This window comes from Anguilla rostrata, chromosome 1 (assembly GCF_018555375.3).
Source record: "Anguilla rostrata isolate EN2019 chromosome 1, ASM1855537v3, whole genome shotgun sequence".
Taxonomy (NCBI): domain Eukaryota; kingdom Metazoa; phylum Chordata; class Actinopteri; order Anguilliformes; family Anguillidae; genus Anguilla; species Anguilla rostrata.
Window position 1 is genome coordinate 77,897,934 of NC_057933.1, and position 22,587 is coordinate 77,920,520.

At 47.3% G+C, this 22,587-nt stretch overlaps 2 protein-coding genes across 4 annotated transcripts in view; both read right to left on the bottom strand.

Moving 5' to 3' along the window:
* The window catches only part of LOC135236359 (importin subunit alpha-7-like), a 29,485-nt gene extending 20,686 nt beyond the window's left edge, over positions 1 to 8,799 (bottom strand). Inside the window, exons 1-2 of the mRNA XM_064302690.1 lie at positions 8,649 to 8,799; positions 33 to 166 (exon numbers count right to left, since the gene is read on the bottom strand). Of these exons, the coding sequence (XP_064158760.1) occupies positions 33 to 166; positions 8,649 to 8,652 (138 nt within the window). The 5' untranslated portion in view covers positions 8,653 to 8,799. The remainder of the gene's footprint in view (positions 1 to 32; positions 167 to 8,648) is intronic.
* Positions 8,800 to 9,973: 1,174 nt separating this feature from the next.
* Positions 9,974 to 21,387, bottom strand: tmem39b (transmembrane protein 39B). 3 transcript variants are annotated; one of them, XM_064302904.1, is made up of 9 exons: positions 21,196 to 21,387; positions 18,422 to 18,612; positions 17,320 to 17,539; positions 16,369 to 16,452; positions 15,630 to 15,784; positions 14,581 to 14,914; positions 12,456 to 12,643; positions 11,127 to 11,247; positions 9,974 to 10,362 (listed from the first exon to the last, which is right to left on the bottom strand). In XM_064302904.1, exons 2-9 carry the CDS (start codon positions 18,550 to 18,552, stop codon positions 10,129 to 10,131), a joined length of 1,467 nt encoding a protein of 488 aa, XP_064158974.1. In that variant the 5' UTR covers positions 18,553 to 18,612; positions 21,196 to 21,387; the 3' UTR covers positions 9,974 to 10,128. The 3 variants fall into 3 exon arrangements, with proteins under 3 accessions (XP_064158974.1, XP_064158960.1, XP_064158967.1); XM_064302890.1 differs by having other exon boundaries at positions 18,422 to 18,638; XM_064302897.1 differs by lacking the exon at positions 21,196 to 21,387 and adding an exon at positions 19,953 to 20,489 and having other exon boundaries at positions 18,422 to 18,638.
* Between the last annotated feature and the right edge of the window lie 1,200 nt (positions 21,388 to 22,587).

Here is a 22,587-nt window from a genome sequence, read left to right on the forward strand (position 1 = left end):
GGGGCAGGGCGTGGGCGGTGACAGAGGCTCACCTGCTGCTCTCGTTTCTGTTTCCTCAGCTGTATGCCCTCCTCCTCGCGCCTCCTGCGCATCTCCTCCAGGTTGAGCGCTTTGTTCTTGTACCGGTTCATCCTGTGGTTCTCCCTCGCAGGACTCGCCGCTGTTTCTGCACAGAGAGCACAGAGCCTGTTAGCCTTAGCCTTGTACTCTGCGCCTGTTAGCGTTAGCCTTGTACTCTGCGCCTGTTAGCCTTAGCCCTGTACTCAGTGCCCGTTAGCATTAGCCTTGTACTCTGCGCCTGTTAGCGTTAGCACCTTACTCAGCGCCTGTTAGCCATTTAATCAGTGCCCATTAGCCCAGCCTAAAATGTGATGCTGAGGCCAATTACCCAGCAATACTGGGCGATGCTGAGGCTAATTACCCAGCAGGACTGGGCGATGCTAATGCTAATTACCCAGCAGGACTGGGCGATGCTAATGCTAAATACCCAGCAATACTGGGCGATGCTGAGGCTAATTACCCAGCAGGACTGGGCGATGCTAATGCTAATTACCCAGCAGGACTGGGCGATGCTAATGCTAAACACCCAGCAGTACTGTGGGGTGACCTGCAAGAGGGAGGCACTAGGATTTAACACCAAACCGCAGGGCACATCACCACACCGAAAACAAGCGCTTCAGCTTCACAGCAGTGCAAAAAAATCAGCCCCAGAAACGATCGGGCTGGTGTCCTGCGAGCATTTCTACCACCGCTACCGACGAGCATCCTCGAGGCAGACAGGCAAAAACAAACAAAAACCACCTGAAGCCTTTTCTGCAAAAAAAAAAAAAAAAAAAACAGGACACAAACAACCCCAAAACCACAGTAAAGCAATCAAACAGAATAGAGAATAAAAGAGAAAAACACATTCTGAGCCGTTTGAGCCAGCAGAGAAAAACACAAGGTTGTCGCCTCTTTTCTCGCAGACAAATAACATCTCCCTGTTTTCCCGACAGCCGGACAATAGGGACTTTGTCAGCGCTCAGAAAGAAGAATGGCCCACTTACTGAAAGCCTAACAATGATTACATCCGCTTTCCCGACCGTTTCCTCCAGTGCCAGACAGAGCCTTCTACTCCGGCCACCTTTCCTGGGCCTGAACGCAGGCCTGAGGCTCCAGTACCAAGAGATCAGGCCTCAGGGGCACCGTGGTGGGGGATGCTGCCCAGCCACATCCCTCATTCTGAGTCTCACTGTCCAGCACCTTTAAGTCTACATCGAGGCTGCCCAACCCTGTTCGTGGAGATCTACCATCCTGTCGGTTATCACTCCAACCCTAACAAAGCACACCTAATTCAGCAGCTAGAGCAGGGCTGCCCAACCCTGTTCCTGGAGATCTACCGTCCTGTAGGTTTTCACTCCAACCCTAACAAAGCACACCTCATTCAGCAGCTAGAGCAGGGCTGCCCAACCCTGTTCCTGGAGATCTACCGTCCTGTAGGTTTTCACTCCAACCCTAACAAAGCACACCTCATTCAGCAGCTAGAGCAGGGCTGCCCAACTCTGTTCCTGGAGATCTACCGTCCTGTAGGTTATCACTCCAACCCTAACAAAGCATACCTCATTCAGCAGCTAGAGCAGGGCTGCCCAACTCTGTTCCTGGAGATCTACCGTCCTGTAGGTTATCACTCCAACCCTAACAAAGCACACCTCATTCAGCAGCTAGAGCAGGGCTGCCCAACTCTGTTCCTGGAGATCTACCGTCCTGTAGGTTATCACTCCAACCCTAACAAAGCACACCTCATTCAGCAGCTAGAGCAGGGCTGCCCAACTCTGTTCCTGGAGATCTACCGTCCTGTAGGTTATCACTCCAACCCTAACAAAGCACACCTCATTCAGCAGCTAGAGCAGGGCTGCCCAACCCTGTTCCTGGAGATCTACCGTCCTGTAGGTTTTCACTCCAACCCTAACAAAGCATACCTCATTCAGCAGCTAGAGCAGGGCTGCCCAACCCTGTTCCTGGAGATCTACCATCCTGAAGGTTTTCACTCCAACCCTAACAAAGCACACCTCATTCTCATTGAGCTGCTAATTAGCAGACTTAGGCGTGCTCTGTTAAACTGCAATGAAAACCTAGAGGACCGTAGATCTCCAGGAACAGGGCTGGTTACCACTGTACGGGACGGTAGATCTGCAGGAACAGGGCTGGGCAGTGGGTTCGTGTGGGTTTTAAATCACATCATTTTGTTTTCAAGTATGGCATGTGCTAACCGGCAGTTTTATGAAGGTGTAAATTGTCAAATCATTCTCATTTGTGCAAATTACTGAAATAAGGATCTTTTTTTTTTTTTTTTTTTAAACCATTGCGTTGTCCTTAAATGACCCTTGAGTTCAAAAGCAGTGAAAACCCCCTAAATTAAACGTTTTCCAACATGAAATATGATGAGTTTTCTTGGAGTGACCCTACCATTAGGAAAAAAAGTTGAACATTGCTTTTTATATTTACAAGTGGTACATCAAGGCTTTTTTTTTTTTTTTAACCCTGCAGTAAGTCAAAATCAAAGTTAAGCACCAGACATTTATTATAACACATATGCTGTGTGTTTTATATTAAAACAAACTGTGTAGAGTGAGGAAACACAGTCTGTCTGGACTGTGAAGTAGGAAAACAGTTATCCACAGATTTATTGATGAGCGACGGGTTGTTTCTACGTGAAAAACATTGATTTAGGGTAGGCTATAAAATTTAATGAAGAAGCTTTATCACAGTGGGCCCGGTAAGGGTGGGTCACTTCTGACCCTGTGGACACAGGGTGTATACATAATATGAAGACAACACAAGGGTTCAACACATTTATTCTGAACACGCTGATTTTCGGGACGAATCACGAACCAAAACTTCATCAGCACCTGCAGCGCACAACCTGACAGAAAGCATGCAACCTCCGGTTCATGACCCTGGCTTGTCTTTACTCATTACCCACAATCCTCTTTGGGTTGGAAATGTACGGTTTAAGTAACCGGGACAGCAATTCATTTCTCGAAGGCAGCGGAAAACGACAACGGGAACTTCCTGTTTTAAATCTGAGCCCAGACGCTCCGAGCAGCCGGCGGCTGGCCGATCTTAACAGGAGGACTCCGACAGAAGCCACGCCCCGGCCCTCGCAACGCTGGAATTTCCAGCTGCGTTCGTCCCCTGCCGGAGACACACGCTCGGCCTTTCATCCCCTTCTCCTCTGATATTACATTTTACAATTCCCGAGAAATAAAATAACTCCCCTCTCCTCTCTCCTTCCTGCCGAGCGCCGGTGGGGGCGCACTTAATTTAATCCGTCTGATCTCCGTCAGTCGTTTCATTTTGAATAAGGCCTACGGTGAGCACACTCAGTTCTGGAGCCGCTTGGCATTATCGCGTCAAACGCTTCTGCAGGTTCAGGCTCACGAGCTGGTATTTCCTACTTACTGTGAACCGGGACAGGGAACAACACCGTAAAAATAACACTGGCTGTACAAATCATGCCCACGGTCGATAAGACTAATGTTAATGATATAGGGAAAAAGACACAACCCTAAGTCAACGAGTCCATCTTAAACTTCTGCTGAATGTGCTGGTAGGATGAATAAGCACATTAAAATGCCTTTAAAACTACAACGGGCGACATTAAAACTACAGCATCAGTCTAAGGAGTGAGCGCGTCGTCCTCGCCGTAAGAACATTCCTCGGGTTCTTCACTGAGAGAACGGGGACCAGAGCACAAGGGGGCGGGGCTGCAGACGGGGGGGGGGGCGGGGCCAGGGGCGGGGCCAGCAGCCCCAGTCTGGCGCTGCTTGCCCACAGCGGGAAGCGGTCCCGTTTTAGCCCGCCGTTAAAAACGCGCCACGCGATTGGCATCCTGCCCGGCCCCGGGGCACGTCACCGCGGCGACTATTTTAGACCGGCATCTCCGGCAGGGGCCTCCGCGCACCGAGGGACCAAAAACAGGAAGTGCCTTCCTTATCCCCCCCAACCCCCACCCCCACCCCCCGCCCCGCCACGGAGGCGCGCGGCTTACCTATCCTGGGGGAGAACAGAGGTCTCTCTGTGAATGAAATCGGGCGTGGCCCCAGGAGGCTGCACACATCCGCACAGGTGCTGCCGCCTGGTTACACCAGGTCACGCCCTCACCGCCGCACCTCGCCTGTTTGCTCAGGCCAAACGGCAGAGGCGGGAGTCCTTCTGTCGCTCGGTCCCAGGGAAGGTGCGCCTTCTACAGAGAACCACGGCGGCAGTGTAGCATACTGGGCGAGGAGCTGGTCTTGTAACCAGAAGGTCACAGGTTTGATTCCCAGGTAGGGTACTGCCGTTGTACCCTTGAGCAAGGTACCCAACCCACATTGCTTCAGTATATAAATCTATACCGCTGGATATACACATTATAAATGTATAAATGGACGCAATGTAAATGCTATGTAAAAAAAAGTTGTGCAAGTCGCTCTGCATTAGAGCGTCTGCTAAATGCCTGTAATGTAATGTAATGAGAACCTGTCTTCCGCTGCCTTCTTATTGGTGAGGAACAGAAACCAAACCAACCAGCTAGCGGCCCGTTCCCAGAGGTCCCAAATTAGGAACCTCATGAAGCTCATCTACACCAGACTCACCGCGGGTGCGCAGGCTGATTTGTTAATAATCACCACAAAGCAACAGGCTCTAAACTTCCCCGTGCTTTGAGCTGTGAATTTCAGCATCCCCCCCCCTTCCCCCCACAGCTCCACACACAGTCGACAGCAGGACGGACCGCTCCGCGACAACGTCAACCCACATGCCGGGCCGCAGTCTAGCACAGCGCGACAGCGCGGCACTGCAGAAAGGATGCAAAATAAAACATTTTTTTTTGGTCATCGCCTGATACAGAACGAAAGTCTAGAGCTGACTGATGGGTAGAAAGAGAGAGAGAGAGAGAGAGAGGGAGGCGGGGGGAGGGGGAGAGAGAGATAGAGAAAGAGAGAGATAGAGACAGAAATAGAAAGAGAGAGAGAGATGGAGAGAGATAGAGATAAAGAGAGAGAGAGAGAGACAGAGATAGCAATAGAGAGATAGAGAGTCAGACAAACAGACAGGGGGAGGAGAGACAGACAGAGAGAGGAGAAAGAGAGAGATAAAGAGAAAGAGAGAGAAAGAGAAAGAGACAGAGAGAATGCTGAGTTAAGCTCTTGGCTATGGCGCTGCAGTGGATGAACCAGTGCACGGTGCCAGGCCACACCAGACCCAAAACACCGCGGCACCGCAGGGCCTGGCTCCACCAGCCGAGCGCCTGTGCGGCACAGCCAGGAAAACGGGCTGAAACCAGGCAGAACTGCGCCGTGGAAAAATACAAAGCATTCAGCCCACGCCAGGACACAGGCCCTACAGACACAGGACACAGGCCCCGCAGACACAGAACACAGGCCCTACAGACACAGGACACAGGCTCGACAGACACAGAACACAGGCCCTACAGACACAGGCCTTGCAGACACAGGCCCTACAGACACAGGCTCGGCAGACACAGGACACAGGTTGGAACAGTCCCACCCAAGACTTTGGGCAAAAGAGCAGAAATGCCCTTCCTGTAGGGCTCAATTACAGCATCATTTCAGCTCCAGTGCCTGTCTTTGATTGGCCCAGACCAGTTTTGCATGTGATAAAGGATATTTTGGATATAAGATTGGATACAACCTTCTGGCACTGCAGTGGCTGGTAAGCCTGTAGGGACACTCAGGGGTTTGCGGTTTAAAGCAAAAAAATACACTCCGAGTAACTCCAAAGCAGCTTGTACAACAACACAGTGTTTACAGATGATGTGCAGACACATTCATTTCACTGCATTCATTCTTAACTATAAACACATTCTTAATTACTCAACTGCTTCCTGTGATCACTGAACAACCAAAAGCACGGCTGCCCAATCCTGTTCCTGGAGTTCTACGGTCCTGTAGGTTTTCACTCCAACCCTAACAAAGCATATCTCATTTACCAGCTAGAGATTTCCATGAGAACCAAGTGTACAAAATTAAGGCTAGAGTGAAAACCTACAGGACGGTAGATCTCCAGGAACAGGGCTGGGCAGCCCTGATCTAGCTGTTGAATGAGCTGTGCTTAGTTAGGGTTGGGGTGAAAACCTACAGGACGGTAGATCTCCAGGAACAGGGCTGGGCAGCCCTGATCTAGCTGTTGAATGAGCTGTGCTTAGTTAGGGTTGGGGTGAAAACCTACAGGCCGGTAGATCTCCAGGAACAGGGCTGGGCAGCCCTGATCTAAAGCAATGGCTGCAACAGGTGAAGGCAAATATGCAATCTAAGCTCCGTTGCGCAGAGAAGAAAAGTTATGTGAAATAAAGCCAGAGCGTCTTCCGTTCGGTTCTGACCAATCGGAGATCAAAGCTGAGGAACATTCAAAGACTTCGGCAACTGGACCCTTCCAGAACGTGCGTGCTTGGCATCTCACCGCCACTAACACCTCACGTACTTCAGGAGTTTGCAAAAATCCAACGGTTCGAGAGCTGGGGGTAATTTCAATTTCAGAGGGAATCTGATTGGATTAAAACCGGTTTGCGAACCTCTATCCCACTTGCACAGACACTGGACGCAATCCTGTTGAGGTTGGTATTCACTGTTAAAGAGACCACTTAGCATAGTTTTTTCTGCTCACGTAAGAGAACAGTAGCTAGGCTACGTCCTATTTCTGTCTCTTGACCCCAATAGATAGCAACACTAATGATGCAAGTTTTTTAACCTGGTCAACAGCCACAATTAACCCTGGACCCACTCCAGAGTCCAGGCTAAGAAAGGAATCTACCCCGGCGTTTCTCAACGCCGTGCCTCGCACAGCAGTGTAGTATTAAGGTTCGGGAACTGCTTGTAAATCAAAAGCCGCGGGATCAATTTCCACCGGGGAAGCTGCCGTTGCACTGAAACCTTGAGCAAGGCGCTGCATCTGAATGATCTGAGGTCTGCTAAATAGGGAAATATGAAGTATCAAATGAAGCCGAGGACTTATCGCGATTAAGTACGTCAGTGCTGGTTATTCTTCCTTTAAAAAAAAACAGGTCATCTGAGGTGGCTATGTTCGACGGACACTAGTCTACTACATGTCATTCGTTCCTGTTAAGTTATTCCAATTCATTCGAGTCCCCTTTTTACAAAATAACGGAAAGGATTAGCTATGCGTTTTGTTTTTAAATTGAGCAAAGCACAATCAATTAACTAAGGTGGTGCTATCTAACTATCTTGGTTATGTGGCATTTATATTATTACCAGCACGCATTTATCACGATTTCTTCGCCCGACAATAACGTCCACAGTACTAAAGACTAGCCAAATTTCTGGAAATCAGTAACTTAACTGCTCAGACATGAAGTCCATGAAGTCAAACATGAGGCCAAAACAAAAGCCACCATACATCCACACAGCGCCTGTGTGATATAATCTTACATAGGCCTACTATCGATAGGTATATTTCACCAAGTCTCCACTTTTGCCCATTGCACCAGAATTCAAGTTTTAAATTGAGATAAGTAATAGCACTAGCTAACTGTGCGAACAGTTAATAAAATTTATCTTACTGGTATTGTCATAATAATGAAGCGACAAGTGTAAGAAAACATGATCACGGCGAAGACCAAATGCTCATGATAACTGTGATCATGAGAGACAAAGTCGATCCGACCTCGGTGTCCATGAAATAAAGGCGAAATATAAGCATCAACTAGTTTTATATAAGCATCGGGTTGTTTTTTGCGTACTTAGTAAAGCGTAGCTTGCAGGCTAACCCATATGATCCCCTGTACTGCGCGTTGAGGTGCAGTTGTTTTTGTTCCTGACAGCCGCGAGAAAATGATTCGTAGGTTTTCAAATAATCCAATATTAAAACCCATGTGAGATGCATTCGTTCAATTTTCTAGGAATCCCAGAGCAACGCCATTCTGTTGTCTTACTGAGGTTTCAGAAACACTGTCATCTTTCTATCTTAAACTAACGTTAGCAATGACTTCATAACAGTATTTGCGTATTGCTAGCAGTCTGAATACCTCAACGGTAGCTGGCTGGCTAGTACAAGTAGTTATGTTTGAAATGTGTATTTTAAAGACCCCGTCTGGTCTACTCTCAGTATTATATTTTTTTTAAAGGCTATTGTTGTCCGCAAGTTATTGTCTAGGTGTCTTCCATTCGAACGAAATTCAAATATCACCAGCTCGATGTTAGCTACAGCCCGACTAGCCTCGCTGGCTAGCTAGATGGCTAACGTTAGCCAACTCAACATGAGAAAAATAATTTCGCTATGGCCAAACCCTATTGCCCTTATGTAGTGAGGTATATTTACACACTCAACAACGACATATATAGCAAGCGTTAGTTTGGTCACTGTCAAGCCACCAATCTTATTTAGCTTAACGACTAACGTAGCTAGCTACAATTGACGACTTTAACGTTACCTAACGACAGTATGCTCCCTTTTCGCCTAGCTAGTCTAACGCTGTTCTGCCAACCAAATAGCTACGAAGCACTAGCAGCTAGCTAACGCTAGCGCAGTGGCGTTAAGGGTTTGACAAGCAGGATCCTCGAGTCGTGTTATTATGCGTTATTTCCCTCGGTAGCCAAAAGCTTTAGCATTCATCTGCCGATTTAATGTGAAAATAAACATTTGTTACTCACCCATGGTGGCTGACTTATACAATTAACGCCGAGTTATCTTGCGATAAATAGATTTTAATCTGTGAGCTCTCCCTCCCTTCCAGAATTTGCTGTCCGTAGACAATATGTCGGGGGCGCGAGCGACGGAAGGCCGGGGAAGACAAAATTTACGCAGCGACTCCCCGCCTCCCCCAACCCCCCCCCGATTCGAAGATGAAGTTTATGGCAGTACAGTTTTTATAACTAATGTATGTGTGAATTCATGCATGTGTCACCTGCAAATTTAACTAATAAGCTATATGAACCACTATCATTTAGTCTGCATATGTATATTTTCACAGTGTAATCTGCTCAGTTATCCTTGTTGCTGCATCTTTCAAAACTGATGTTATATTGAGTAATGCCCCGCCCCCCCCCAAGAAAGAAAGAAAAAACATTATCTAACTTCCAGACACATACCAAACTATTCCCATTCCTTATTTTAAAGTCCAGCATTAAAACCTGCCTCCGATACATTTTACTTGAATGAATCCCCTACACCAGGGTTGCCCAACCCTGTCCCTGTAGATCTAGCATCCTGTAGGGCTTTCATTTCAATCGTAATTTGGCAGACTTGATTCTACTAATTAGCAGCTCATGGAGATCTCTATATGCTGAATGAGGAGTGCTTTGTTAGGGTTGTAGAAAAAACCTACAGGATTGTAGATCTCCAGGAACCGGGCAGTGCAGCCCTGCTCCACACTATAATAATCGCACCTCACAATCTCAGACCTACAGCTGCCACAGCATACTACATAAAACCTGCACACCGGTATATGTCCATGGTCGCTAACTGTACACCGAGCTTCTTCACGTCAGCTGCGGCAGTTGGGGAAACACACAGAGGAGCTGCAGGTTCAAATGCAAAGCGAAGCACTGTGCTGCCACTGCAAGATACCATCACACACTGCTTTGGGATGATATGCAAAAATGTAAGACAAGCTGAACTGGATATAGCGGCGTCAGCTAAACAAATGAATCAGCGTTTAATTCTGACCCAGTGAGCTGTCTGCCCAGGGCTGGGCGCACCTTCCTTTCGCTCCAATTAGCATCTGTTTTGGGATATCAGCCTAAATGCTGGAGTGAGCCCACACTCCTTTAAATGTGTGCGATTGGTCAAATCCTTCCACTTCCTCGGAATGGGTCGGGGAGCAGCTGGTGTTGGAATGTGTAAGCACTCAGCCATCAAATGTATGTACGTGTATACACACACGCAAATACAATCTCACACACACACAAACACACACAAACAGGCATGCAGACACACACACACACTCACGCACACAAATCAAGGAGAATACCAGTCATTAAGGGAATACAAAAATATGCTTCTTCTTTATTTATGGCAGATCAGAACAAAAAAAAACATCAACAACACAAAAAAAAAAAATCCAACTGTAGAAAAAATACAAAGCTCTCATGCGCATTTCTCATTTTCCCCAAAAGGCCGAACAAGGGAGAGTTAACTTATCTTCTGGTCGGCCGAACTGTTCATGTACGAGTAGGCCTTCCCCAGAACTATTCTGTCCCGAAGCAGTTTGAAAAAGGCGTAGTAGTTGCTGAACAGAATTAATGCCAGGGATATGGTCTGATGCCACTTCTCCGAGCACATCAGGGAGTACAGCTGGTAGAATATCATCGCTCCCTCCAGAATTATGAGGATGTTTAATATTCGCAGCGGCTTGTTGAAGAAAAACTGCGAAAGAGAAGAGAGCGTTTTATCAGCGAACAGGGCCGTTAAAACAGGAGTTTCCTCTCGGACTAATGAACACCCGGAACGTTTGTTTTATTTCACCGTGGAGAGAAAAAACACAAAGCTCCACCACAAGATGGCGACATGGTCACAGCAGTACACTTGCATACCGTGCGTATTTATAACTGGACTGTCACCCCAACCATTTTGAGTGCAATGTGGCCTCTGATCCAAGACCACTTTTCACAGGACACAATTCAGTAAAACCTAGGGTGAAGTTTTCCAAGGTGATCACCCTAAAATCTCTCCACAAATAATGCCTCTTTTTTCATCCTTAAAATGATTTCTTTCCCAGAATATGATGACTTACAGAACCATTCTCTCACTGGCAATTTTGCACTAAAACCACAATTTTTATTACAGGTAACTTGTCAATCTCGCACTGCGGCTAGAGATAAACAGCCTTCTAACTACATGGCACGGGAGGGACAGCAGTTTAAATAACCACACGCTCCACTACAGGCCTGGACACCCCCTCTACAACCGGGACACTCCCACCACAGAAAGCGACAGTTTCCCCTAAAGCGGGAAAACACGTGGCTTCTTCTTCCGCTTTCTTCAATTCCTGTTTGGAAAATGTCTTCTTATCAGGCGCTCCGCGACAGCCCATTTTGTAAACGGGAGCCAAGCCTGATCGCAAACCCCAAAAGCCTTCCGCTCCGGTGACGGAAGCCGAGCCAGCGGGGCTAGCCCGCCACGGTACTCACGTAGAATCGGTAATGGGAGATGTCCGAAGGCACTGCTACGTTGTAGTGGCCCATGGCTTTGAACACGTTCTTGTTGTGCTTCACCAGGACCCCCTGGGGCCACATGTACTCCTCTGTCCATCTGCGAGGGGTTAAAAAAAAAAAAAAAAACATGGTAAAGTACAGCAGGGGTTCCCCAAAATTTGGTAAGGGGGGGGGGGGAGGTCCCATAACTTATGGGGTTCTCATGAGACCCATAAATGAGACCTCCATAACACTGTTGACTTCTGAGACCTTGATTAGCCCCCAAAACAGACAGGACTGTGGCTGGTGATTAACACACTTGTACATGGGAGCGGGCCCAAATCATGATGTCTTTAATCATGCATACATCACGGTTCCTCATGAGACGTCTAGCTTTTTTTTTTGTACAATATGGCAACCGATACAATATAAATACACAGAAAATCGCGAATAAAGCAAGGTTGAAGGTTTGATTGTTTAAAATAACCTATGCACTGCATTTTGAGCCACTCCAGGTCTTAAAAGGGGCGACATAGCTCAGGAGGTAAGACCGATTGTCTGGCAGTCGGAGGGTTGCCGGTTCAAACCGCCTGGGTGTCAGGTGTCTTGAGCAAGACACCTAACCCCTAATCCCTAACTGCTCTGGCGAATGAGAGGCATCAATTGTAAAGCGCTTTGGATAAAAGCGCTATATAAATGCAGTCCATTTACCATTTACCATTTAATGGAAGCAGGTTAGTGCAGTGAGACACATCCACCAGCAGGGGGCTCAGGAGAATCACCTGCTTCTAATAAAACCCGGAGAAGCTCAAATGACATAAGCATCATTATTATTCAACTAATTTCGACTAAAATCTTTACACATTTATCTGTCCTTTCTGGAGCATGAAAGACCCAGTTAAAACGTTTTTTAACTGAGTCGGGCCCAAGTAAATCTGCATCATTGTGTACTTACAGGGCTACCCAGCCCTGTGACTGGAGATGTACCATCCTGTAGGTTTTCAATCTAACCCTAACAAAGCACACCTCATTCAACAGCTAGAGATCTTGTTGAGCTGCTGATTAGGAGAATCAGTTGTGCCAGACTAGAGTCTGAGTTAAAACCTACAGGACAGCAGATCTCCAGGAACAGGGTTGGGTGGCCCTGGTATACTATTTTAGCATCTATTTTAATAACACAGATGTACCATTTCATGCTTTAAAACTATTGCCTGTAGAATAAAAATACAACGGTATAAATTAAAATACACATCTTATGTGAAACAGTTTAATATAAACATATATTGACTTATTAACAATAAAAACAAGAATTAAACAGTGACCTACATGTGCTGGAGGACGTTGGAGCAGAGGGAGGGGTCCACTTTCTGCCAGCAGCCCAGGTGGGCGGCGGCCTTGTGGAGCAGGTCGCAGTACCGGGGGGGCAGCAGGTGCCTCATGAGCGTGACGGAGGTGCTGACCGAAACCAGGATGAAGAGCTCGCAGGACCAGCGCCGGTCCACGTACTGCGTGCTCTGCCGGGGGGGAGGGGGAAGAAGAGGCGGGAACGCACCGCGTTACCGGAGGCCTCTGGGTAAAAACTGTCGGCCGAGCGAACAGCCATGACCGCGGTCTGCGCTGACCGGGCCAGTAAAAGCAAAGACTTACTAAAATTTTTTATAAAGTTGGAAAAAAAAAAAAAAGGAGTAATTTATAATTCATAACCAATAATACTTTCTATTTATCGTTAGCCGTAGCAGGGATAAAGTTCACGGTACGACAGGACAAACCGTAGCCTCAGATAAGCCACACTAAAGCAATTGCATTGAAGGGAAGTGACGACTCCAGCAACCTTTAACGTATTCTTCTGAGAATCTGAACAAGGGCTCAATGCTAATATTTTTTTCCCCATGGAGCGTATTGTGCCCCAAACTGGAAAAAGTTGGGAGCGCACGGATGCATCCCAGTCAGTAGATGCGCTCCTAAACTATTTTTACGGTTAGCACAAATCCATTTTCGGGAGCAAATGCTCCTAAAATGGGAGCACTGTGGAGCCCTGTGAGCTACAATGCAAGTGTTTTGCTACTCTCCGAGTACAGTTAGCCTGAGATATTAAGGGTTTTGGCATTTCACACACCAAGACCAACTGCCAAATCGTGCTCTCCGCGATACATTGTTTTCCATTAAATCATAACGACGTATCATCAAAATCATTATAACGCCATTTGGCAGTTCGTACGAAGACAAACTGCCAAATCGTGTAATCCCCAACACGTTTTTTCCCCATTAATCCATAATTACACATCGCTGATCCGTGTTATTCTGCTGTTATTTTTATTGCAACGCTAAAAAAAGAAAATTGACCAAAAAACCACTCCCAAGTGGGGCCAACAGACGGAGAAGCAGGAAAGAACAGGGTGTAGCCTAGCTATCCCATTTACCTCACCATACAGCGTTACTACCGTCTACGTCAGCATCACCGATGTGACTGCAGTCAGGCAGGGTTGTCATGAGCACACTGAGACATACTGACCGAACTAACAGTTTGTTTCTGTACTGAAAATTTATTTATTTATTTTTATTTTTTTAACTCGTGACATAATTTGCCAAAATGCTAGCACATCGCACATCTCGTTTGCAAAACATAATGCTCATTAGAGCCGTTTTGTAATTGGTTTGTATAACCAGTTTAGTGTTCAGTAAGGGAGTTGTCAATTGAGTCTGCACACTTGCAGTCTCTCTCAGGACTACGCTTTTCCTGTCTAGGGAATTCGTGACCTTCGATCCCCTGACCTTTGCACTTGCGCGTGCACCATATGTCGCTCAGGAGAGGGGCGCTGGCTGAATGCCAAAAAAGAAAAGAATCAAAACAACGCGTTTCCAGGGAGACGTACACTGTACTCGCTCTCTTACTGCAAGTGAAATTAAATTAACGCTGTCTATGAATAATGCTTCATAAGAGCACTATAACTCCTTTATAAGCACCGCTTTAATTAAAAAAATTTAAAAAAGCACTGGAGCCCTCTTGAACCCACAAAAGCTCCGTTACAGTGAACTTGGGGAAATGAGAGGTCACCCACCTTGACAAACAAAGTTGAGGGGGACGGTGGTGGGGTGGGGTTGGGGGAGGGGGTCCACCATAAACAGTGGGTGGGGTGTTGGGGAAGAAGGTCACCACCTTGACAGACTAAGATGGGGGGGGGTTGGGGGAGACAGTCACCCACACAGACTAGATGGGGGGGTTGGGGAAGACAGGTCACCCACCTTGACGACTAAGATGGGGGGTGGGGGGGGGGGGTTGGGGGGAGGACAGGTCACCACTGACGACTAAGATGGGACAGGTCACCCACCTTGACAGACTAGATGGGGGGAAGGTACCACCTTGACGACTAGATGGGGGTTGGGGGAGAACAGGTCACCCAACCTTGACAGACTAAGATGGGGGGGGTTGGGGGGAGGACAGGTCACCCACCTTGACGAACCAGACGGGCACAAAGGCGACGTAGTACGCGCTGAGCATGGAGCTGACCAGCACCTCCTTCATCCTCCAGTTGAAGTCCATCTTCAGGTACTCCACCTCCTTGCGGATGAGGTCGGGGGAGAGGCAGCAGGCGTGGGTGGGCATGACCTGCACGCCGTACAGCTGGCTGGTGTGCTGCTTCCACGTCTCCTTCAGCACCGTCAGGTAGTCCCGCCCCCCGGCCACGCCCCCCACCTCCTTCGACCCGATGCTGGTGATGGGCGACAGGGTCCCCGCGCGCCGGAAGTCGCAGTTCAGCCGGAAGAAGGGGATGTACATGCCGAACCTGTGTGCGCGCGTGGGAGACATCTTTTGTTGTTATTTTTTTTAAATTTCATTACATTTTTATTTGCGAAACGCTTTTTACAGAACCACTGCCACAAAGCCACTTTACAGGAAAACCTGATCCCCCCAAACACCAACAAGTGAGGAAATCTCCAGTGGAAAGAAAGGTAGAACCTGGCTTAGAGGGGGGGCTGCCTACTGGTGACTAAAGGTGTCAACGCGTTTCCCCAGCAACCAGGTGGGACAGCTAAGAGAATCTGCTAAATCAATGTAATGTGAAGAAAGAGCAACAAAGAAAGGGGATGAGGATGTAACAAAATGGGCACTGGGCTATCACAGTGATCTCATCCACACTTATAATGGTAGCTTATGGATAATACAACAGGGACAGGACACTTCTGTCATCACCTGTTGCTTGGAAACCAGAGAGGAGCTGCACCAATCAAGGACCACGTTGGGGATAAACAGAACAACACCAGCGATGATTGGTGGAGAAAAAGGATGTGGAGGATGGAATGGAGTTGGCATTGTGATGTCACAGTGGCATGTCCCACACTCACAGGTAGCAGAAGAACAGAAGGTTGAGGATGGAATGGAGCGGGCATTGTGATGTCACAGTGACATCCCCCACACTCACGGGTAGCAGAAGAACAGAAGGTTGAGGATGGAACGGAGCGGGCATTGTGATGTCACGACCATGTCAGCGCCATACTCACGGGTAGCACAGGAAGAGCAGATTGAGGACGGAGTACGTCCTGAAGAGGTGAATGAGCGATCTGCACAGGCTCCAGCCCGTCAGCGTGAGCACAGCGAAGCGCGCCGTCACCAGGAAGATGGAGTGCGGGAACGAGAGCTTCCCGCTCTGAGAGGCCTGGAAAGAGAGAGAGAGAGAGAAAGAGAGAGCGCGAGAAAGGGAGGGAGAGGGAGGGGGGAGAGAGAGAGAGAGAGACACACCACTGTCAGCTTCCCCTAACATTTCACACATTCTCTTATCATCCCACACAATCGCATACACACAGGCATGAGCAGAAATGAACAGCTCTGTTCACATATGGCCACAGACACAGACACACACACACAGCGCTCAAACGCTTCCCAAAGCGTCTCACACCACTCAGTCTGTTTACCACCCGCGGACTCAAACACATCCACACACGCCCTTGAAAAAACACACACATGCATGAACACACACACAAACACACATATGAAAGTGCACACATGCATGAACACAAACACACGCACATACACACACACACACACACACGCACATATGAAAGCGCACACATATGCATGAACACACACACGCATGCACGCACACACACACGAAAACACACACGCTTGTGAACAGACACACATGAACATACACACACACACATAAGCATGAAAACACACGCGCATGTCCACACACACACATGCACATATGAAAGCGCACACACCCAGAGGAGGGGTACTTACCTCTTTCACTATTGCGGCAATCAGCCTGCGAGCCAGCACAATGATGGTGAACACCAGCATGTTATAGTCAATGAGGTGAAAATTCTGAAAGAGATCACATTCAGATATCAGTCAATGCTACGTGTCCAGTCAAAATCTAACAAAGGGAATGAATTAATGCCAAAAACATGCAAAGAACATCTAGTGAACTACATCGTGAAATTATAAGAAGTTTCATACAGCTTGGTCACAAGAGAGCAAAACAATGGGAATAACCATGACAACTTGGGCGTACATTTAAAATGCTGAGAACCACGGCGGCAGTTCATGAAGGACCACAACAAGTTTGCAATACCCAGAAACACAACTTCAGAACACGCCCGCAATTTAAGATTATCCGGTTCGGATTTGGATTGTGGCATCTTAAATTCAGAAGCAACTGAACTTCAGCTAAATTGAATTAGCTGGATAGCTGTGCTAAGTAAATCCAGGAACAGCTCTTTTTACTCCAGTCCAGGTTCCAGATTTGGGAGAGTTCCGAGTTTCTCACATCCAGCACAGGACCTTTACGAACACATTCCCATGTGCTGCTCACATTCAGGCGAGAAATAAATGAAAAACTCTGGACCACACTCAAAAATTATGCAGTTTAAACTGTTTAATCTGTTAACTTTGTTTATGTAAATGGAGTCAGGGATTCAATAAAGTCTCACAGATTCAGACAAACGTAATTCTTGGCAGGGACCTGGGAACTGCCAGACGACGCAGGCGAATTTCGGGAGAGACAGGAAACGGACAGCGACAGCGACGTCGTTTCTAAAGAAATATGACGTGACCGGTGAAGAAAGCCAAGCGTCCCACCAGGACCCGATTCACCCGATAACGAAAGGCGGAGTTCCCGCAGCCGAACCCGGGCCCCAGAGGGCCGAGCGGAACCGCCGGCGCCGCCGCCGGTGACATCGCCGGACTCACCAGAGACGTGTGCGAGGGCGGGTGGGAGGGAGGGTACCACCAGACGGTCTTGTAGATGTTGACGTAATGGACGAAGAGCGCGATGAGCTGGCAGAAGAAGAGGTGGAGCTCGAACAGAACGTTCCGGTCCATGGAGAGGTCGGGGATCTTGCAGTGCTTGAGCGGGACCACCGTCTGCGCCGCCAAGGGGGGGCTGGAGATCCCCGTGCCGGACCCGCTCCTGGCCCACGGACACACACACACACGCACACGCGCACAGATGCACACACACGCAGATGCGCGCACACACACACGCACAGATGCGCACACACACACACACACACACAGATGCACACACACGCACGCACGCGCGCACGCACACACACACACACACACACACACACACACACACAATCGCACTGCAGCTGCGGCTATCGCACACACAAACACATCACACACAGCACACCGTTGCAACACAAATACACACGCTAAGATATGCGTAACACACTAAAGTGGCAACACACACACCAGACAATGATGTACACACACGAGTCACCAATATCGTCACAGATGACACACGTGCGCACGCACAGATGCACACACACACACGCGCATACGCACAAACACACGCACACACACACACACAAAATCAACATTTCTGCAGGCTGCTGTGGCTATCAGCTGACACACATTTAAGGAGACCCCAGGCTTATGGGAGGCCCCTGGTTGCTTCTAACAGCCAAAGTTGACGAGGCACTGTTAAGAGCTATGGTAAAATTGTAAGATTGGCGATAGCTCTAGAAGGAATGTATGTTACATTACAGTTAGTCATGACGAAATGTACGTTGATGTCGGAGTCGCTGAGACTTTAAGACTCGGTATTCCCGGGCCACAGGGTGAAAAAGTTTGGGAACTACTGACAGGGAAGATGCTTTTAACTGGAACAACTTGTGATAACTCAACAACAAAAACAACAATTGCCTGACCATTACACTACACTGACATCCCCTTCAGTAGCTGACACTGGCTGAAATCCCTTACCCCAGCGTGCAATAACACTGTAACCAGCTGTCAATCAGAAAACTCCAGGCACCAAGGTGTGACACACCGTGATCGCACTCACCTGGTCCGGGACCGCACCCCCGTCACCGGGGAGCTGGTGGAGTGGTTGCCGTTGCCGACCGAGCCCGGTTCGCTGCTCAAGGGAGAGCGGCAGTAAGAGGTGCGATTGGCTCCCCTCCGTCCGCCCGCCATTCCGGACACACCCAGCGCTGGTCGCCTGGCTGCGCGCGTGCACCTGCTGTGCTTCCTCCCCTGTCAGCGGGAAACACCCTTGGCACCTGGCCGAAGAACGAAATAAAAAAAATAAAAATAAAAAAACACCGAGTAACAGGAGCGCCCAGGTGCGCTGAAGCGTGACCACAGAGCTTGGCTGCGTTTCAGCTGAGAATTCCCACGTGCAATCCGTAAATCAACATTTAGCGATATGACGTAAGAACTGCCTATTTGTCCGATTACAGGCCCGGGGTACAGCAGAAATTCGGATAAGGAGGAGGTCCACTGTCGGCAAAGCCAGCTCAAACCCACAAGACCGTTAAAAACACAGACCGTTATGCATTCTGTCAGCATGTACAAAATATACACTGACATAATTAATTAAGCGTACAGTTTCACACTACGCCGTCCACTTCTTGAACAGGAATTACCTCTCTTACCAACTGGCACTACTTAGAGGCATTGCAGTTTATCGGCGCACAACAAGATTAATGAGGTGAGACTAGGAATAGCTTGGATACAATCATCAGGGTAGAACCGTTGAAACTTAAGTCAAATAGATGAACACATTGTTAGCAACACCTGCCCTAGCCTAACTGGATAGCTGACGTTAAGGAGCCTAGCAGGATGGGTAAACAGAGGCCCTTTGTTTCAAGGTAGCTTTCAGGGCACTTAGCCCAACAGGATGAAGAGTCTATCTGTTCAGTCTTCACCCACGAACCGAGCTGAGCTCCACTCTGTGACGTCACACATCACGTCAAGATGGACAGGGCCTTCCCTTGATGGATATGGGCTAGGATATGGCTCGCTAGGCTACGCAGCGTGCACACTCAGGTTATGGGTACTTCACAGACAAATAGCGGAGATAAATTCAGCTCAATAGATAAGGGTGAGTCACGCCAGCACAAGTTTGATCACGTCCGCTTAGAGCCAAATTGAAGACATACCTATGCGCCCGTCAAACTCAGGTGTTAATTTAAGCATACTGGAACCCCCAGTTTAATTGAAGATCTCATTTACTTGGCTTTGCATGCTAACAGGCAAAATGTGCAACCCATGTCATGTCGAATAAAACTGCAAATGTGATTTAAAAAAACAATTCGATGCCAACATGAACTGACTCATCGTGCACACATAACACGTCTGTTTCCTGATCTTAAACTTCGCTTCACCGCGATATGCCTCAATTTAAATAAACTGAAACAGGATTAGCACCATCTCACGTGGTGGTCACTGAGTACAAACTCCAAGCATAACATCGACTGTTGCATTTGCACACAGTTAGTGAAACGCGCCCTTTGGTCGTCATTCTGTGTACTTGCATTTTTAAGAAATGTATATGTTTTTGGGCGAACATAATGTAAATAAGTCGCAAGCACCTGTAGATTGTCTGATCACTGGTTAAGTGGGGCGCCAGGGGATTCGACGGTAACAGCAACACGTTTTCACACAGCTGCGCGTGTGGTTTAACAGAGGATTCTAGTTCCATCCAATAAACCACTCAGTATTTACGACCTGAGACTGCCACAATCACAGGTTAAACGAGCCCATTCAAGCAACATTACTATTATGTGTGCTTTTTCTAGTTTCAATGGTACTGACTGTGTCTGACGAGACGAATTCAATTGAACTCAGTTGTGGAATGTTCCGTGGTATTGCTCCAAAAAACAACTATCGTTGGCTGGTATCTATGCAACTTACTAAAAATTAAAATCGATCACCAAAATTAAAGAGTAGCGTTGACCAATTTTCGAAGCAGATTTGGCTGCAGTCGGCTGAAACGTCTTAATACTGCAATTCAAAACTTCTGTTTACTAGCTAGAACTGTGGTTACCACAACGATGTACCAGCTAGCAAACGAATGTTGGTGGAGCCCGGGCGCAGAAGTCAGGCGGACAGGGGTTTGGAACTCGCGGAAGTGTTTAGATACGTTGCTTTGAAAACATTAGCCATTTAACCTTATGTGCTTTGAAAGCATGCAAAACGGAGGTAAAGTCATTACTCCGATGCAATGCTGTTATCATCGCCATTCTACTGTCATCAAGGTCAAAAAAGTTCATTAGCAGAATGTTGGGTAACAAACCTAACTGAATAAATTTGCCACAAAAACCTACTGCTACTTAGCCTAATAATATTGCCCTGCTAACACCATGAGAAGCAACTTTGTATGCAATTTGGCAACCTAAGCTGGTTGATTAGCTGGCTAGTTGTTGACAATGTCGTTGGGTTTCTCTGATGATCGTAAGCTAAATACAGTTGTTACATTTAACATAGTCACAAAAACCGACTATTTATGAGCTAACGTTAGACGGGAAGCTAGCTGGTTAAACAAATTAGCAGAAGTGGGTGGTTTGCATATTATGTAATGCTAGCGTTAGTCCACAGGATTCGCGAGACGTCAGGAACAACTTGCATAGGGATGACTATCAAAAAAGCTAAATATAACCAGTGGTCGATCAAACAAAGTATGCGTATTGTTAAGACCACACTGCTCGGCGCCCATAATCGACACGGTCCGCCAAGAATGCAATACCCATGCGTTAAACACAAAGACTGCGGCCTACCATAACACACTGTGGGTGCGACAATATCCAGAAATTATACAAAAAATCTTATGCTTACCGGCGTTCGCCAGCGATTTTATTTCAATCAAAGCGGCGACTAATACTATGGGGAACTTAAAAGCCTCGCTGTTGGCTAGTTAGTTTTCTGTTGTGAAGACTGAGCCTGTTGCAGTGAATTTTGACAGGGCTTTCATTGTACACTGGTTAGGCAGTCAGCAGCTTCGCTCGCTTGACGGGGGCGCGGACGTGTTTGAGAACACGAGAACGCAGGACTGTTTTCTTTTTTTAAAGAGACAATCCTCGCTGTATAAATGGAGCGACTGGACCAATTATCGATTCAAATTAAACTCCACTGCTTGCTTCGTATCGAAACGTGGTCTATTTTAACACGATAGAAATACACTCGAGAAATGTTAAATAACATCTGTGACCCGTCAGCCCAGTTGCTTGGTTGTGATTGAGTTGGTTGGTTGTGAATGCTAGTTCTGATGACTTGATGTGTGATTTCATAACATTTTCTAGTTGTAGTTTGCAGCTGGCAATATTTTGGATTATGTATGGTTTGAGATTTATTTTATGTTCAGTAATAGCCAACCGTTGTAATATCTTATCTGACCGGTTGACAATCAAAAATGTATTAAATCATTGCACAAGACTTTATTTTAAAAACATTTTCTTGTTAAACGTGTATTCATGTTTACGTGAGTACAGTGTATAAATGGGGTTAGGGTTAATGAGCAAAAATGCTTGATGTAATTAAACTGTAGACTGCACCAAAGATGTTTCCTTTACCTTCCATTTGAATGTGACCACATAGGAATACCCACAACGCACCTGTTCTGCTAGAGGCGAGGATAATCATCTGTTAGGTCCAGGCCTCACGACTTTCAGTGATTAGCTTGGCAAAATGAACAAATCCATTTGTTCTAGACAAATAACTTACAACTATATATTAATACCCCTTTTGTAATCTAAGTAAATGCGCTGGCAGGGTAGCATCTTGGCAACTGTATATATTATATTGCATATTCTGTGTTGGTGGGAAGCTCTTTGAAAACACATTGACTGTTGTAAGTATCCCTGGATAAGAGCGTAGGCCAAATGGCGGTAATATAATGTAACGTAATAACTACTTTGTCCGATAGACTGTATGTCAAGAGTTGAAGAAGCTTGTTCCCACCATTGTGCTGTGATGTTGGGCGTTGGTCAGCTGTCAGGAGACTGCTGTCGCGAGCTTCACTGTCCAAGGGAAAGTGAACTCTCATTTCCTGGCAACGAGCTCACAGAAAACAAACAAAGGTGGACGTGAAGTCATCATCGATGGGGTGTGCAGTCCTCTGTTGTACAAGGATACTAATGAATTAAATTCAAGTGGCAAATTCCACATTGTTGTGTGTGTGTGTGGGTGTGTGTGAGTGTGTGTGAGCGTGTGTGTGCATGCCTGCGTGCA

Bases quoted from the DNA above. Each gene is read 5' to 3' on its own strand.
- tmem39b (XM_064302904.1), bottom strand. From the start codon at position 18,552: ATGGCGGGCGGACGGAGGGGAGCCAATCGCACCTCTTACTGCCGCTCT. The intron at 17,540-18,421 runs GTGAGTGCGATC...TCCGTGGGCCAG, and splicing joins GGGGTGCGGTCCCGGACCAG to GAGCGGGTCCGGCACGGGGA. The intron at 10,363-11,126 runs GTGAGTACCGTG...TCTCTTTCGCAG, and splicing joins TCTCCCATTACCGATTCTAC to TTTTTCTTCAACAAGCCGCT.